Source organism: Stegostoma tigrinum, chromosome 39 (assembly GCF_030684315.1).
Source record: "Stegostoma tigrinum isolate sSteTig4 chromosome 39, sSteTig4.hap1, whole genome shotgun sequence".
Taxonomy (NCBI): domain Eukaryota; kingdom Metazoa; phylum Chordata; class Chondrichthyes; order Orectolobiformes; family Stegostomatidae; genus Stegostoma; species Stegostoma tigrinum.
In genome coordinates, this window is record NC_081392.1 from 9,385,432 (window position 1) to 9,402,988 (window position 17,557).

The window sequence follows — 17,557 nt, forward strand, 5'->3', positions numbered from 1 at the left end:
GATCATTGATTTTGTGCTTTGAAATGACCATGGGATGTGAATCTGATAGTGCTTCAATAACCCTGCTGTACACCTGCCCTGATAACAAAGTGTGGAGCTGGATGAACACAGCAGGCCAAGCAGCATCTCAGGAGCACAAAAGCTGACGTTTCAGGCCTAGACCCTTCTCTTATGAAGAGTCTAGGCTCGAAACGTCAGCTTTTGTGCTCCTGAGATGCTGCTTGGCCTGCCGTGTTCATCCAGCTTCACACTTTGTTATGTTGGATTCTACATCATCTGCACTTCCCATTATCACTCTACACCTGCCCTCGTGAGTAGACGAGCTGTGAACACAGAACAAGTCTGATACGACACAGCAATATTCCACACCCTTCTGAAAATACACACTAATTACCTCCACGCTCAATTTGATTATTCTTGCTGCTCATGGCTGTTAATAGCATGAGTACAATGGGATGGGGAACTCTCTGCTATCTGATATTTTGGCTTTCAGTAATCCTCCCTCTCTTTCTAAAATGTGGTTCGATGGATTAGCTGTGGGACATGCAGGGCTTTAGGGAATGGGGTAGTTTGCTCTTCAGAGGGTCAGTGTGGACTTGATGGGCTGAATGGCCTTCTTCTACACTGTAAGAATTCTATGAAGCTATATCTCTCTGTGACTGTACATTCTCAGCAGACTGGTAAAATTCAACCCTCTCACTCTCTGCCTGTTTCTCTGCCTGTCTATTTGAGCCTCTATCCCTCTGTCTGACTGCCATTCGCTCATCTCTCTAACACTGACTCTTGCTCTGGCTCAGTTTCTCTCTGTCAGGCCATTCCGTGTCTCTCTGCCTGTTGCCATTTCTCATTGCCTCTACCTCTCTCTCCCTAAGTTTCTTTGTGCCAACCTCACCGCCAGGGTAGCACAGCGGCTCAATGGTTAGCACTGCTACCTCACAGCACCAGGGACCTGGGTTCGATTCCACCCTCAGGCGACTGTCTGTGTGGAATTTGCACATTCTCCCTGTGTCTGCCTGGGTTCACTCCAGTTTCCTCTCACAGTCCAAAGGTGTGTAGGTTAGGTAGATTAACTGTGGGACATGCAGGGTTTTAGCGTAAGGGGTGTGTAGGCTGTCCTTCAGGAGATGATATGGGCTGAATGGCCTGTTTCTACACAGTAGGAATTCTATGATTCTCTCTCCGTGACTGTAACTCTGCCAGTTTGACTGTTTCTCTACATGTATATGTATGAGTGCATTTCATTTACTGCAGGAGATAATGGTTTTGAAAAGGTTAATGTTGGAGACTACATTAAGCTCTCCACAATCTGATTAATTCATGCTGGCTTGGGTGAGGATAAAGCAGAACAGATTAGGATCTTGTGGATTACCGAACGATAGTCACAGGACTCCTCATGGTCTTGAGTAACCCCTGCTAAAAAACTAATGTAACTTGTAATAACACGGTGTGAAGCTGGATGAACACAGCGGGCCAAGCACAATCAGAGGAGCAGGAAAGTTTGATGTTTCGGATTGGGACCCTTCTTCAGAAAAAACAGTGTAACTTGTATTTGTTTGCCATGCGATCACACAATAAACTGTATCTCGTTAAGATAACAGCCTCCTCTTGTTAAGACTCACTAGTGGTTGTACTTCTGCTTTTGTAAACAAAATAGACCCTGAGACTTGGTCAAAGAAAGAGGGATGGTGGAACCATCTTTCAACCCAACAACACCACATCATCGTCCATCTTCTCTGCCTCTCTTTTTCTCCATCTAGCTGCTTTTTCCTTTGTTTATCTCTCTCTCTCTCACTCACATGCACACACGCGCACACAGACACACACACAGGCACACGCTCCTGCTATTTCTCTCCTGGCCTGGCTGCCTTTCTATCTGTCTCCCTGTCACTCTGGGTGACTATGTCTATTGCTGTCTTACTGTCTATCTAGCGTTGTATGCATTTCTCTATCTGACTCTCGTCATCTGCCTCATTGGCCTGACAGTACAGCCTGTTAATATTCACAGCTTGGTGCAGTGAGGTTACTTCTCACTGAGCGGAGATTTAGGAAGGTTACATGTAACAAGGAAATAATCAAATGAGACCACTGCTACTGAAAATAATTTGATTTATTTCTTAATATAATTCCCATCACAAAACAACTGTGAATCGAATTGTGATTAAACCTGTGAGACTAAGTTTTCACCCAGGGTAGCCAATGGTCTTCCACATCCTCATTTACTGAAAAGTGCATCAGTGGGAAGACGCTGAGGTGGGGCGGGGAAGTGACCTTTCAACTCTTATTGCAGATTCCACAGATGGGCGCCTGGTTCAAAAGTGATGGGATCCCAACTCTTTATTCCATTGTAGGATGTGGGTGTCGCTGGTGGGTGCCCATCCCTAATTGCCCTTGAACTGAAGGTCTCACTGGGTCATTTCAGAGGGCGTTTGAGAGTTAACCACACGTTGCTGTGGGTCTGGAGTCACATGTAGGCCCAGTCTAGGTAAGAAGACAAGATTTCCTTCCCTAAAAAGCGTCAGTGAGCCAGATGGAGCTTTTACAACAATAGTTGCCATGGTCACTGTTACCAAGACTAAATTTATATTCCAGGTTTTATTAACTGATCTTAAATTCCAGCATGGTGGGAATGGTCCCCCAGAGCACTAGGCTGGGCCTTCAGATTACTAGTCCAGTGACATTACCATTATGCAACCATCTCCCCCAACCCCTAGTGACTGATGCGGGGCTTGGCTTTGAAGACAGCAGAGTTTGCCTGTTACTGGTGTAGGGTGAGCATCAGGTCTCAACCACGTCCTGCCTCATTACACTCTCAAGGGCAAATGGTCACCCGGTTGTGGCATTGCTCAGTCCTGTGCCTGCAGTAACCAGTCTGGGCACGTGGGTGGTACCTAGTCCAGTCACAGGGCTTGTGACTGCCAGCCACACTTACCATGCCTGTGTTACCATGCCCAGTTATGCAGTTGGTACTTTGTCATATCAGTTGTTTCTTTGTTTTATGGTGAGGCCCCTTCCTTTCCTCTCAACATTTAATTAAATAAAACATGAAACCAGCTACACTAAGACATATTAAAGATACTAATGAGAAAAATTAATGTTAACACAATTCTTAAATACAGCAACCGATCTTACTGAGTCAGTTCTGCTCGGTAAAGGTTATTTAAGATTTACAATGTAGTTAATAAAATTAAATTCAACCTGTTTTATACCTTTAGGTGAGAAATAAAGTCTTCATATTCACGCCTTAAATCAACCACTAAAAGAACTGTAAATTTGTCCATCGCAAGCTTCAAACTGCACATGGTCATAACGCAAAAGGAACAGTTTTGTTAAAATTAGAACAAGACTCCAAGACAAAAGTGATGGGGAACTCCCACTCAGGTTTCTCCCTTCCTTTCCTGAAGGTATTTTCTCACGTTTCCACAGAAACTGATTGTTGCTGCAATACACAGTTTCAGAGAGGTTGACTGTTGCTAAGACACAGTTCCCAGAGACGCCGATCGTTGCTAGGGTACAGTTCCTGGGTTGTTGACTGTTGCTAAGACGTAGCCCCAGAGACATTGACTGTTGCTAGGAAACAGTTTGAGGAATACTAACTTTTGTCAGTATACAGTTCCAGTAATGTGGAGAAGACACAATTCCGGGGATGCAACTGTTGCTAGGATACAGTTCCAGGGATGTTGGCTGCTGCTAGGATACTGTTCGAGGAATTCTAAGTGCTGTTGGGATATAGTTTAGGGATGTTAACTGCTGCTAAAATACAGTTTCAGAGATGATAGGTACCAATTCTTTTGACTGTGGGAATGTAGTAACCTCTGGGTTTCTGGGCACTGTTTTCTCCCAGTCCGTTGCAGGGGCCAGTCTGATTTCTGTTTAACAGTTAGTTCACAAGTGTTTCAGAATACTCGGATGGCTCCCTCCCTAGCTGTAAGAGCAAAGGAGGCTTAGTCTGGAGTTTACACTGGTCACAGCACCACCCTCCATCCACATCTCTTTCTCTCATTACCAACCACTTTGCAAACCTTGTAAATATCTGAAGTTAAGTGTGTAGCTGAAAGCTAGATGGCCCAATTAATTCGAGACAGGAAATTGGGAGCTGCCTGTTCACGGCTGATCTGTGACGTAACGTTATTCTGAAATATGTGATTGACGAGCACGCATTGGTGTTTCTTTTCGATCCGATTAGGTTTTAACAGTGTTTCTGTTCAGGTAGTGGATGCTCAAACAATAAAGGGGGCACAGCAGATCACCTCAGAATGTGTGTCCTGTTACACATGGGAATTCCACAACACATCCTGAGTCCATGGCAACGCCATGTTCAGGAAACGCCAATGGCTGGTTGGGCCAAGAGCTCGTAAAAAGCCTCGTTTCTGCAGGAACATAATGGGTTACTGCCAGGCTAACAATGAGGACCAAACAAGAGTGTCATAGTGTATCTCGCTCTGTGACCAATATACTGGTGAGGGAGATGGTTCCTCTGGGGAATGGTCAATTTTTATGAAACTCAAGAGTTCATATGAAATAAGTGCCCTGAAAGTAGCTACTGGAAGGCAAATTTGGGTCAGGAACAGAGGGAGGCACTCAAGGAGTAGATAGAGAAGGCTTGGAGCCAAAACCTGCCCACAAAAGGAAAGCTGGAGCTCCCAAATCTCTTGGATGTTAAAAAGCATGCAGGGCATGATAAAGTAACAAAGCTTAACTTCTGTCAGATACTGAGGGCTCAGTGCTACAGAATGCAAGAGAAGAATATATAATATGGGCCATGCATCCTCACAGGGATCAGGTTTTAGATTGGGCGGATCCTCCTTTGATCAGGGGTTTTGGGTAAGGTTGACAAGGATAAATTCATTTCATTAGTCAACAGATGGGCACCTTAACGATGTAAACCTGCAGCGCCAAGGGGATCAATTGGGTGAGTGGGAGTGACTGAATTGTTTTATAAGGAGATGCATTATGTTGACGGGCAGAATGGTCTCTTTCAGTGTTGGTGAAGGTTGGAAATGTTCTACTCTGGTTCTTGTTTCTTCTGTTCTTCCATCTAGGTCTGCAATTACCCAGTGATGCCAGGGCAGTCAGGCTCCAACCTGTTCCTCAACCAACTCACCCAGGCTCCCTTGGCACAGCATCTTCCAAACTAATCTTTATCACCTAAAGGGGAAAGGGTTGCAGATGCATGGGAACACCAGACACTGCAGTTTCCCCTCTAAGCCACTCACCATCCTGACTTGGAAATATAACGGGCATTCCTTAAGCATAGGTGAGTCAACATCCTCAATTCTCTACCTCATGGCATCGTGGGTGTACCTAGCACATAGGCAACTAGGGATATACCGTAAATGCTGGCCTGCACCCAGTGATGCCCACATCCTCTGAACAAGTTGGAAAAAGGAACTCACTTTCGCATATTGTACACATCATGGATCAATTATTAGGACTTCAGAGTGGGTTTTCGTTTCTGGTTCTGAAACCCATCTCAACTCAATCATGTAAAACATGTCAAATAGGTGTATAAAATCCTGAGGGGTATAGATAAGGTGAATGGCAAGTGCTTTTCCCCAGGGTGGGAGATTTCAAGAATGCGGGTTTATTTTTAAGGTGAGAGGAGAAAGATTTTAAAAAGGCACAAGGGGCAATTTTCTTTTACATAGAGAAAGTGGTCCGTGTGTGGCATGAACTTCCAGAGGAAGTGGTGGATGTGGGTAAAGTTACAACATTTAAAAGACATTTGCAGAAGTACATGAATAGGGAAGGTTTGGAGGGATATGGGCCAAGTGCAGGAAGGTGGGACTAGTTTAGTTTTGATTATGTTCGGCATGGACTGGTTGGACCGAAGGGTCTGTTTCCATGCTGTATGACTCGATGTAAATAGATTCTGCCCTCTCGTGAGCACGATCTCTGGGATGTTGCCTCAGGGATGCAAGATTCTAGTATGTTTAGAGATACCCTCTTGGCCTTTTTGGGAATGTGAATGGTTTCCTTTTATGTTTGGAAAATGCCGTTCTTATGTCGCAACTGGATTGAAGCTGTATTGAGGAATGTCAAAATTCCACTGTGTTTTCTGCAAAATCTGTAAAGGAACTGGTTTGAACTTGGTATATTTACTTATAGATCATTTTACGAATAAAGCATGTTTTTGGAATATACGTGAAACCCTAGGGACAGAAGGTGTCTGCAGATGATTTTGAGGATCCTGAAGGATTGTCTCTTTCTCACACATTTTCACACTTGGGATCCTGTCGGTCACACACACACACGCACACACACACGCACACACACACACACACACACACACACACACACACACAGACAGACACACAGACAGACACACACACCCTGACACACGGACAGACAGGCACACAAAGACAGACACATACACAGATAGACATATGCACACGGATAGACAAGCACACAGACTGACATGCACACACACAGTCAGACATACAGACACATTCTCACACACACTCAGACACACGCACATGTATACACACACACAGTCATATATGCACACACACATATACACACAGTCACATATGCACACACACACATACATATGCACACACACACATATACGCACACACATATACGCACACACACATATGCACACACACATATACACACACACAGAGTCACATATGCACACACACATATACACACACACAGTCACATATGCACACACACATATGCGCACACACAGTCACATATGCACACACACATATACACACACAGTCACATATGCACACACACACAGTCACATATGCACACACACATATGCGCGTGTGCACACACACAGTCACATATGCACACACACAGTCACATATGCACACACACATATGCACACACAGTCACATATGCACACAGTCACATATGCACACACACATATGCACACACACAGTCACATATGCACACACACATATGCACACACACATGCACATATGCACACACACATATGTACATCACACATATGTACATATACACACACATGCACATATGCACACGCACACATACACACACATGTACATAAGCACATGCACATACACACACACATGCACATATGCACACACACATATACACACACACATGCACATATGCGCACACACACATGCACATATGCACACACACACAGTCACATATGCGCACACACACACAGTCACATATGCGCACGCACATGGACACGCACACACACAGTCACATATGCGCGCACACACACACACAGAGTCACATATGCGCGCGTGCACACACACACAGTCACATATGCGCGCGCACACACACACAGTCACATATGCGCGCGCACACACACACACGCACACACACACAGTGTCACATATGCGCACACACACACACACAGAGTCACATATGCGTGCGCACACACACACGGTCACATATGCGCACACACACACCGAGTCACATATGCGTGCGCGCGCGCACACACACACACACACAGTCACATATGCGCACACACACACAGCGTGACATATGCGCGCACACACATACGCACACAGTCACATATGCGCACACACACACATGCACACACACACGCACACACACAGTCACATATGCGCACACGCACACACAGTCACATATGCGCGCACACACACACACACACAGTGACATATGCGCGCACACACGCACACAGTCACATATGCGCGCGCACACACACATAGTCACATATGCGCGCACACACACACACATACACACACAGAGTGACATATGCGCGCACACACGCACACACACACACACAGTCACATATGCGCACACAAAGAAAGGTTGCAAAGAAAACAGTATGATGAGAGAAAGGCCTTGAGTGATTGGGGGGGGGGGGGGGTGGGTCAAGGAGGGCGAGCTGAAGAGGGGCCTTTCGAGAAGCCAACCCCCTCAATTTTCTCCCATGCTTGCTATGGCAGATATATAGGGTGGGGGGCGGGTTTATGAAGCGTTGAGGACCGACCTGTTGTACATGAGCTGGTAATAGGAGCCGGGGTCGTTGGCGACGTTGGGCGCCTCGAAGCCGCTTTTGCTGAGCAGCGTGTTGTTGTAGGAGTTGTTGTTGTTGTATTTGTTGCTGTTGTTGCTGTTGTAGTGAGCGGGCGGCTCGAAGAGCTTGGCGTCCATTTTGTGGGGCTGCTCTGAAGACATGAGGTTCGTGATCGAGAAGGGGTGGTTGAAGCTGTAGTGAGGGTCCATCTTCAGGTCAGTCTGGAGGTCTGGCAGCAGCGGGAGGAGGTGATGGTGGTGATGTTGTTGTTGATGATGATGAAGGTGATGGTGGGTGGTGGCGGCCATGTTCTGAGGTAACGTGGCAGGCGACGGTGAAGGCCCCGAGGCCGAAGAGGAGGCGCCCGCCCTCTGGCAGCCGAGCTCAGTGAGGGTCCTCCTCTCCTCAGTGCCTGGTGGGGTGTCGCACTGACTGGACTCGGCGTCCTCGGAGCTGGGGCTCGAGTTCTTCGCTGCGCCGTCAATGGCGGCTGAGGCCGAGGCAGCGGAGGACGAGGAGGAGGACGAGGCCGCTTCCCGCGGCGAGAGCTTCTCCTTCGGGCACTTGAAGCGCTTCTGGCGGCGCAGGTAGCAGCCGTTCTCGAACATGTTGCCCGAGTCCGGGTGCAGGGCCCAGTACGAGCCTTTGCCCGGTTTGTCCGGGGAGCGCGGCACCTTGACGAAGCAGTCGTTGAACGAGAGCGAGTGTCGGATGGAATTCTGCCACCGCTGCTGGTTATCCCTGTAGTAAGGGAAGAGGTCCATGATCCACTGGTAGATCTCGTTCAGGGTCAGCATCTTGTTGGAGGCCTGTTGGATGGCCATGGTGATCAGAGAGATGTAGGAGTACGGAGGCTTGGCATGGCTGAAGTTGCGGCGGTAAGGCTTGGAGTCCTTGCCCCTGCCCAGGCCTGGCGATAGTGCCAGGGGACCCAAGGTCTGGCCCATTGACTGGTACGGGGACAGCGAGTTGGCCGGGGCAGTCTGACCCCCGGTCGGTCCCACACCGGGGCTCATGGAGGTTGGCATCGAGGAGAGTCCGTTGGTTATGGGGCTGACTGTGCCAGGCAGCACCGAAAGCGGCGGGCTGAGGTTGGTGTAGGACATGTTGAGCGAGACGGGCGAAAGGTTTCCGACGGACCCCATGGAGTTCATGCTCATATAGCTGTTGATGGAGTTCATGGCGCCCAGACCGGGGTTCATACTGCTCGCAACAGTGTACATCTTTGGGGAGAGAAAGAAATTGGATGTGAACTTCAAATCAGTGGGATCAATATTAGAGACTTAGAAGACCAAAACCCTCCCGCCCCCACCCCCCCCACCAAATAGCGCTGGAAAAATTCAGCAGGGTTGTGGAGAGAAAGCAGGGTCAATGTTTCGGGCCCACTGAACCTTCCTCACAACTTCAGGCTGAGAAGACTTCCGCCATCTAACAACACAGGTGACAGGCATTGGAAAGTACTGCTTCCCATCGATTGCTCTTTCCTTGACAAGCCGAGAAGCTGCAGTTTGAGGGGTAACTCTTCACGTTAAGAACTACCTACTCGGAATCTCTCTGACCCTTCCTGCTTGCCATTGCTGTGTGTTGGAAGCGCTGACCCCTGACCTGTTTGTCCACCTGCTGAATGCAGATCTGGAGTCGGAGATAGGCCCAGAGCTTTAGGTTCAAGCTGGGAAGCTTCCCCATTGTGCGACAAGATCTCTGTAGCTAAATATTCAATGGAGTTAAATATCATGTTTTCTACAGCATCAAGTCTAGAATCACAAGGCTTCCCAGAGCAACTGAATTAGTTTTTGAAGTGTAGTCGTTGCCCCAATTTACGAAAAACCACAGCCGTTTTGTGCACAGCAAGCTCCCACAAGCAGCATCGCGACAGTGACCAGAGAATCTGTTTTTAGTGACATTGGTTGAAGGATAAATAATGGCCAAAATGATTCATAGATTCCTACAGCGCGGAAAAGGGCCTTTGGCCCATCGAGTCTGCACTGGTAAAAACTACCACTAAAAAGGGGGACGAATCTCCTTTCCCTGCACTTGTCCCTTATCCTTGAATACTATGATATTTCAAGTGCTCATCCAAATATCTTTTTAAAGGTTATAAGGTCTCCAGCCTCCAATATCTCCCTCGACAGTGCATTCCAGATTCCCACCATCCTCAGAGTGGAAAAGCTTTTCTCAAATTGAATCTTCTTCCCTTACCCTAAAGCTATGCCCTCTCATGACTGACCCCTCAGTCAAGGGGAATGGCTGCTCTCTACTCACCATGTCCACATCCCTCATAATTTTATACCCCACCATCATGTGCTCCGCCTCAGTCTTCTCTGCTCTAGAGAAAACAATCGAAGCCTATCTAATCTCTTCTTATATGAGCACAGCTCCCCAATTCTTCTATGAAGTAGTGCCACAGGAACGCTGTCATTCTGCCCAGGACCCTAAGATACTACAGAAGGTGATGTGCACACAGCCCAGACCGTCACCGAAGCCAGCCTCCCATCCATGGACTCCATTTACACTTCCCATTGCTGCAGAAAGGCTGCCAACGTCATCAAGACACCCCCACCCCCCCAGCAACTCTGGTAATGCTGTCAACCCGTTCCATCAGGGAAAAGGTACAGAAGCTTGAAACAGCTTCTTCCCTGCCGTTATTAGACTGCTGAATGGACCTCTCTAATTTCACATAATGTTGATCTTGCAGTGTGCACCTCCTGTGCAGTGTAATCCTGTATGCCTCACTCTAAGCACTCCATGATCTATATGTCCTTGCTTGCTATGATCTGCCTGTACTGCTCACAAACAAAGCTTGTCATTCTGCTAGGGTCTGCACGATTACAATAAATAACACACAAACAGACAATAGGGCAGAAATGACCTTGGTTTCTCACTTCAACTGAGCAGTGGCATCTCCCTAAGTAGCAGACTGGAATCGTCAGCATTGTGTGCTCAGAACCTCTACAATGGCTTGAACTACAACCTTGGGCACCGAGGTGAGAATGGTATACCAGAGATTGGCTGCCGTTTTGCTTAGATTTCAACAGCGACCACATTTCAGAAAGAAATGTACTTCACTGTCACAGACACAGAGAGTGCAGGAGAAACTCAGCAGGTCTGGCAGCATCTGTGGAAAGAGAAACAGAGTTAGCCTTTTGAGAGTTGTAGGACACATCTTCAGAACTACTTTAACATACTTCGCTGGCTGTTCTCAGTTCTGGTTTCCAAATCATAAGCAAATGGATTAGAAGCACACTGGAGAACATAGAAGATTCACAAAGAGATGAAACTGAACCTTATAAAAATTGAAAGAACTGCGGATGCTGTAAATCAGGAATAAAAACAGAAGTTGCTGGAAAAGCTCTGCAGGTCTGGCAGCATCTGTGAAGAGAAGTCAGAATTAACGTTTCAGGTCCGGTGACCCTTCCTCAGAACTTGTTCCTGTCAGACAAGCCTAAACAATATTTTGTACCTGGGTTCATAGTAGAAGACACAAGAAACAGTCCATGAATAGTTGAAAATTAAGGGAGAAAGGTGAGGGAAGAATTGACAACAATTAATGAAGAGAAACGAATTGGAATACAAAGGGGATCTGCAGGGAGATTTTGTGGTGCGGTGGGCACTGCCCCTACTCTGGGTCAGAGGCTGCAGATTGAAGCCTCACTCCAGTACTTGGTGGCCATGGAAGGTGCATTGGTAATGTGGCCACACAGGTTCATCGCCAGTCAGTAAATCCTTCCAGTGTATCTATTGGCGGGTGGTGAGAGGAGGAGAATCTCCAGGTCAGCCACTCTGGACGAGGCAATGGCAAATCACCACAGATCTTTGCCTAAAAGCATGAGCCAATGGGGATCCAGGGCATCATCCTCATAAATGAGGACGGGAGAAAGACCGGCAAGAAGCAATGGAATAGGCCAAACATTGAGCGTCCACTGAATTCTGGGGGAGTGAATTCCACAGATTTTACAACCCTTTGAGAGAAGTAATTTCTTCTCATTGTGGTTTTAAATCTTCCAGCCCTTAGTCTAAAACTATGACCTCTCATTCTGGATTGCCCCAAGGGAGGAAACACTGTCTCTACATCTATTTTGTCCATCCTGCTGAGCATCGTATACACCTCAATTAGATCTTCTCCCATTCTTCTAAACTCCGACCTAAACTGTGTGAAGACAAATCCCTAATTTCTGGAATCAATCTAATGAACCACTCCCTAAATACCTCTACTGCAACTACATCCCTCCTCAAGTAAGGTGGCCAGAACTGTACACAATACTCCAGATGAGATTTCAGAGGGAATGGCTGCAGTGAATATCATGGATGCATTTAAGGGGAAGCAGCAGAAATGCAAGAGCAAGAAAGGAATAGGAGGAAATGTTGATCAGGTAAGAGGAGGGGATGGTGTTTGGGGTGGGAGTGGGCTTCAGTTGAGCATAAACACCAACCTACAGCATTTGGACTGAGTGGCCTGTTTCCGCACTCTAATTTTGTTGTATTTCTATGTATGCATTTCTAAGCCTAAACTGACACATGCCTGCTGCCTTATTTGGTTTTCAGTTATCAGATTAGATTTAGTGATTAGATTTAAAAGTCATTTGATGCAAACATTCATGTTGCAACAAGTAACATCCATTAGTCCTGCTTAACTGTAGAACGGTACAGGTATTCCTGTGCAATTGTTACATATCCTTGTTGCTCATTGACATAGACTCAGACAAATGGATAGAAATAGTAATTATCCACACTCATAAATATGCACACATGCACACACACGCACACACACACACACAGAGTCAGTCTCTCACATGCACGCATGCACACACATACACTCACACACATAGTCTCTCGCACACACGCGCACACACACTCACACACACAGTCTCTCTCACACACGCATGCACGCGCACACACACAGTCTCTCTCTCACACGCATGCACGCGCACACACACACAGTCTCTCTCACACACGCGTGCACACGCGCACACACAGTCTCTCTCACACACACGCACGCACACACACGTACAGTCGCTCACAGGCACGCACGCGCACACACTCTCACACACACACAGTCTCTCTCACACACACGCACGCACACACACGTACAGTCTCTCACAGGCACGCACGCGCACACACTCTCACGCACACACAGTCTCTCACATGTGCACACACATGCACACACACTCACACACACACAGTCTCTCTCACACACACGCATGCACGCGCACACACGCACAGTCTCTCACGCACGCGCACACACTCTCTCACACACACAGTCTCTTGCATGCGCACACACACGCACAGCCTCTCGCACACGCACACACACACACACACACACACAGTCTCTCACACACACGCACGTGCACACACACGCACAGTCTCTCACGCACGCGCACACACTCTCTCACACACACACAGTCTCTCGCACGCGCACACACACACAGTCTCGCACACACGCACACACTCACACACACACAGTCTCTCTCGCACACACACAAACACACACACACACACATACACGCACACACATTGACACACGTATATGGGGAGAGAATGGTGTGGCATTGTCGCTTAAATAGTAATCCAGAAATCAAAACCTGAAGGGCTGGATTCAAAATGTTAACTCTGTTTCTCTCTAAAATGCTGCCAAACCTGCTGAGTTTCTCAAGCACTTTCTGGCTTAGTTTCATTTTGCCAGTGTCCATAGTTTTTAGTCGTTTCTTTGTAGCAATCCGATGACACAGGTAGTGATTCGGGGACCCAGGTCTGAATACCACCACAGGAGATGTTGAAATTTGAATCTAGTAAAGGTCTAAGAAAGAGCATTTGTTGATTGGCTCAGTGGTTAGCACTGCCGCAGTACCAGGGACCTGGGTTCGATTCCACCCATGGGCGACTAACTGTGTGGAGTTTGCACATTCTGCTCTGGTTAAGGTGGATCGGCCATGCTAAATTGTCCCATATTGCCCAGGGATGTGCAGGCTAGGTGGATTTGCCATGGTGTGTGCAGGGTTACAGGGATAGGGGCCTGGGTCTGGGATGCTCTTCAGAGGGTCGGTGTAGACCTGATGGGCCAAATGGCCTGTTTGCACAGTGTAGAGATTCTAATCTTTAAAAAAAAACTCGGGGTGGGGGGTGGGGTTGGGGCTAGCACCAAAATCGGGAAAGCTGTCTCACAGACTAGTCAAGCTGACATCATGCTGATGGAATCACACCTTACAGACAATGTCTCAGGCATTGATCCTGGATATGTCCTGGCATGCTGGCAGAAGAGACTTAATAGAAGTACAGTGGTATTCAAGATAATAAAATGCGAGGCTGGATGAACACAGCAGGACCAGCAGCATCTCAGGAGCACAAAAGCTGACGTTTTGGGCCTAGACCCTTCATCTGATGCTGAATAAGGTGGTCAAGTCCTAAAGGACATCGCTATAGGTGGTTAGGACCCAACAAGAAGGAAAACGATTTTGGCCTAACCTTCAACAAATTGCCTGTTGCAGATGCACCTTTTCTTTGTTCATTCACGGGATGAGGGCATCACTGGTTAGGCAGCTTTTATTGCCCAGAGGGCAGTTAAGAGTCAACCACGTTCCTGTGGGTCTGGAGTCACATGTCGGCCAGACCTGGTAAGGATGGCAGTTTCCTTCCCCAAAGTACATTAGTGAACCAGATGGGTTTTTCCTGACAATCGACAATGGATTCATGGTCATCATTAGATTGTTACTTCCAGATATTTTTATTGAATTCAAATTCCACCGTCTGGGTAGTGAGATTCAAACCCAGGTCGCCAGAACATTATCTGGGCCTCTGGATTAACAGTCCAGTGATAACGCCACTGGGCCATTGCTTCCCCTACTGTCCATGACAGTATAAACAGGAGTGACTTCTACATAGGCCTTGTGGACCAAGTAATGTGTACATATTAACATTGTATTGTATGGGACTGTCATCATGCTCAATGGGACAGGCTTCAAACAAATACAGCAACTCAAGGCTTAGTATCCATGAGGCACTGTGGATCATCAGCAGCACCTGAATCGCACTCAAACACAATCTGTAACCTCACGGCCAGGCATAACCACCTCTCTACCAATGCCATCTGGTCAGGGATCAACTCTGGTTCAATAAAGAGCGAAGGAGGACGTTCCATAACTAAATGTGCGACATCAGACTGGTGAAGCTACAACACAGGACCAGTGTGCCAAACAAATACAAGCAGCATGCAGTAGACAGGACTATGCAATTCCACAACTGATGGACCAGACCTAAGTCCTGCAGTTGTGCCCTACCCAGTTGCAAATGGTAGTGGTGGACAGTTAAACAGCTCACCAGAGGAGGAGGCAACATGAATATCCCCAGCTTTAGTCATGGGGGAGCCTAACATATCAGCACAAAAGAAAAGGTTAACACATTTGAACAGTCTTCAGAAGTGCCAAGTGGATGTTCACCTTGGCCTCCTCTGGAGATTCCCTTCATCACAGGTGCCAGTCTTCAAACAGTTTGATTCCTTCCATAGGACATCAAAAATTGGCAGGAGGCACTGAATACTGCCTAGATTATGGGTCCTGTCAAAATTTCAGCAATAATACTGAAGACATGTTCTCCAGGATGTGTTGTAGCCCTAGTTAAATTGCTTTGGCACACCTACAGCACTGCATTTAGTTGACAACATGGAGAATTGATCAGGTATGTCATGTACACAAAAATCAGGGGAAATCTAACCTAGCCAATTACTACCCCGTAAGGCTACTCTTAATCCATCAGTAACGTGGTGGAAGGTGTCATCAACAGTGCTGTCAAGCAGCACTTGCAAAGCAATAGCCTGCTCAGTGACACTCAGTTAGGGCTCCGCCAGGACCACTGAGTTCTTAACCTCATTACAGCCTCGGATCAAACACGGACAAAGGAACTGAATTCCAGGTTTGAGATGAGAGTGTTTGTCCTTGATATCAATGCCACATTTGACCGAGTGTGGCATCAAGAGCCCCTAGCAAAGCTAGAGAGCTTGGGAATCAGGACGAAAATTCTTCACTGATTAGAAACGTACCTGGTGCACAGGAAGGTGTTTGTGATTATTTGAGGCCCAGGACTAGCTATGCAGAAATTCCCTAGGATAATGTCTTATTCCCAACCATCTTCAGTTACTTCATCAGTGACCTTCCCTCCAGCACAGGTTAGAAGTGGGGATGTTCACTCTGTTTGCACAATTTCAGCACCAGTTATGTCTCCTCAGATACTAAATCAGTCCAAATGCAGCAAGACCTGAACAGTGATTGTAAGACCTACAGATGCCGGAGTCAGAGATAACACATTGTGGATCTTGAGGAATACAGCAGGTCAGCAACATCAGAGGAGCAGGAAAGTTGACATTTTGGAAGAAGGACCCTGTCCCAAAACGTCGACTTTCCTGCTCCTCTGATGCTGCCTGGCCTGCTGTGTTCCTCCAGCTCCACACTGTGTTATATCATTAACCAAGACCTGAACAGTATGCAGACTTGAGCTGACAAGTGGCAAGTTATATGCCCAGGATACAAGTACCAGGCAATGACCATCTCACATAAGAGAGAATCTTAATTACTGTGCCTTGACTTTCAGAGGCATTACCATCACTGAATTTTCCCTCACTGTCAACATCCTGGGGTTTATCATTAACCAGAAGCTGGACTGGACTAGCCTTATTCATACTGTGGCTACAACAGCAGTTGGGAGCCCTGCAGCGAGTAGCTCATCGAACTCTGCAAAGCTTGCTCATCACCCACAAGGCACAAGTGAGAAGTGTGATGGAATACTCTCCACTTGCCTCGATAAGTGCAGCTCCAACAACACTCAATAAACTTGAGACCATCCAGGACAAAGCAAACTTGGAGGTGTATAAAATCATGCGGGGGTATAGATAAGGTGAATAGCAGGTGTTTTTTCCCCCTAGGGTTGGGGATTTTAGACTACAGGGCATATTTCTAAGGTGAGAGGAGAAAGATTTAAAACAGACACCAGGGGCAACATTTTTTACACAGAGGGTGGTTTGTATGTGGAATGAACTTCCAGAGGAAGTGATGGATGTGAGTACAGTTACAACGTTTAAAAGACATTTGGATTAGTACGTGAATAAGAGATATTTGAAAGGGTATGGGGCAAGTGCAGACAGGTGGGACTAGTTTAGTTTGGGGTTATGGTCAGCACGGACTGCTTGGACTGAGGGGTCTGTTTTCTCTATGACTCTATAAACTGCTTTGATTGACATCCCATTCACAAGCACCCACTCCTCCATCCTGACTCTCAGTAGCAGCAATGTGTACTATGAATAAAATACACTTCAGAAAATTCACCAAGGCTCTTAGATATCATCTCTCAAACACATTTTCATCTATAAGGACAAAGGCAGCAGATACGTGGGAACATCACCCCTGCATTTTCCTCTCCGAGCCACTCATCATTTGAAAATACATCGTCATTCTTTTTGGGACATGTAGTCAAAATCCTGCAATTCTCTACCATACAGTATTCTACAAAGGCATTTTAATTAGCAAATAACTCCACAGAAGCAGGTCTCCTGTCACCAAGTCATCCTTCATTTACACATGGAGAGTCCTTGACACTGATCCAGCT

The 17,557-nt window shown here is 46.9% G+C and overlaps 1 protein-coding gene across 2 annotated transcripts in view; it reads right to left on the bottom strand.

The window, feature by feature from the left end:
- Positions 1-2,152: 2,152 nt before the first annotated feature.
- LOC125447625 (forkhead box protein A2-like) overlaps positions 2,153-17,557 on the bottom strand; it is a 77,300-nt gene continuing 61,895 nt past the window's right edge. The window contains exons 2-3 of one of the 2 annotated variants that reach the window (XM_048522193.2): positions 7,943-9,192; positions 2,153-3,922 (exon numbers count right to left, since the gene is read on the bottom strand). In XM_048522193.2, coding sequence (XP_048378150.1) covers positions 3,919-3,922; positions 7,943-9,192 — 1,254 coding nt within the window. In that variant the 3' untranslated portion in view covers positions 2,153-3,918. Of the gene's footprint in view, positions 9,193-17,557 lie in introns of both variants that reach the window. The other variant, XM_048522192.2, reaches the window with a different exon arrangement.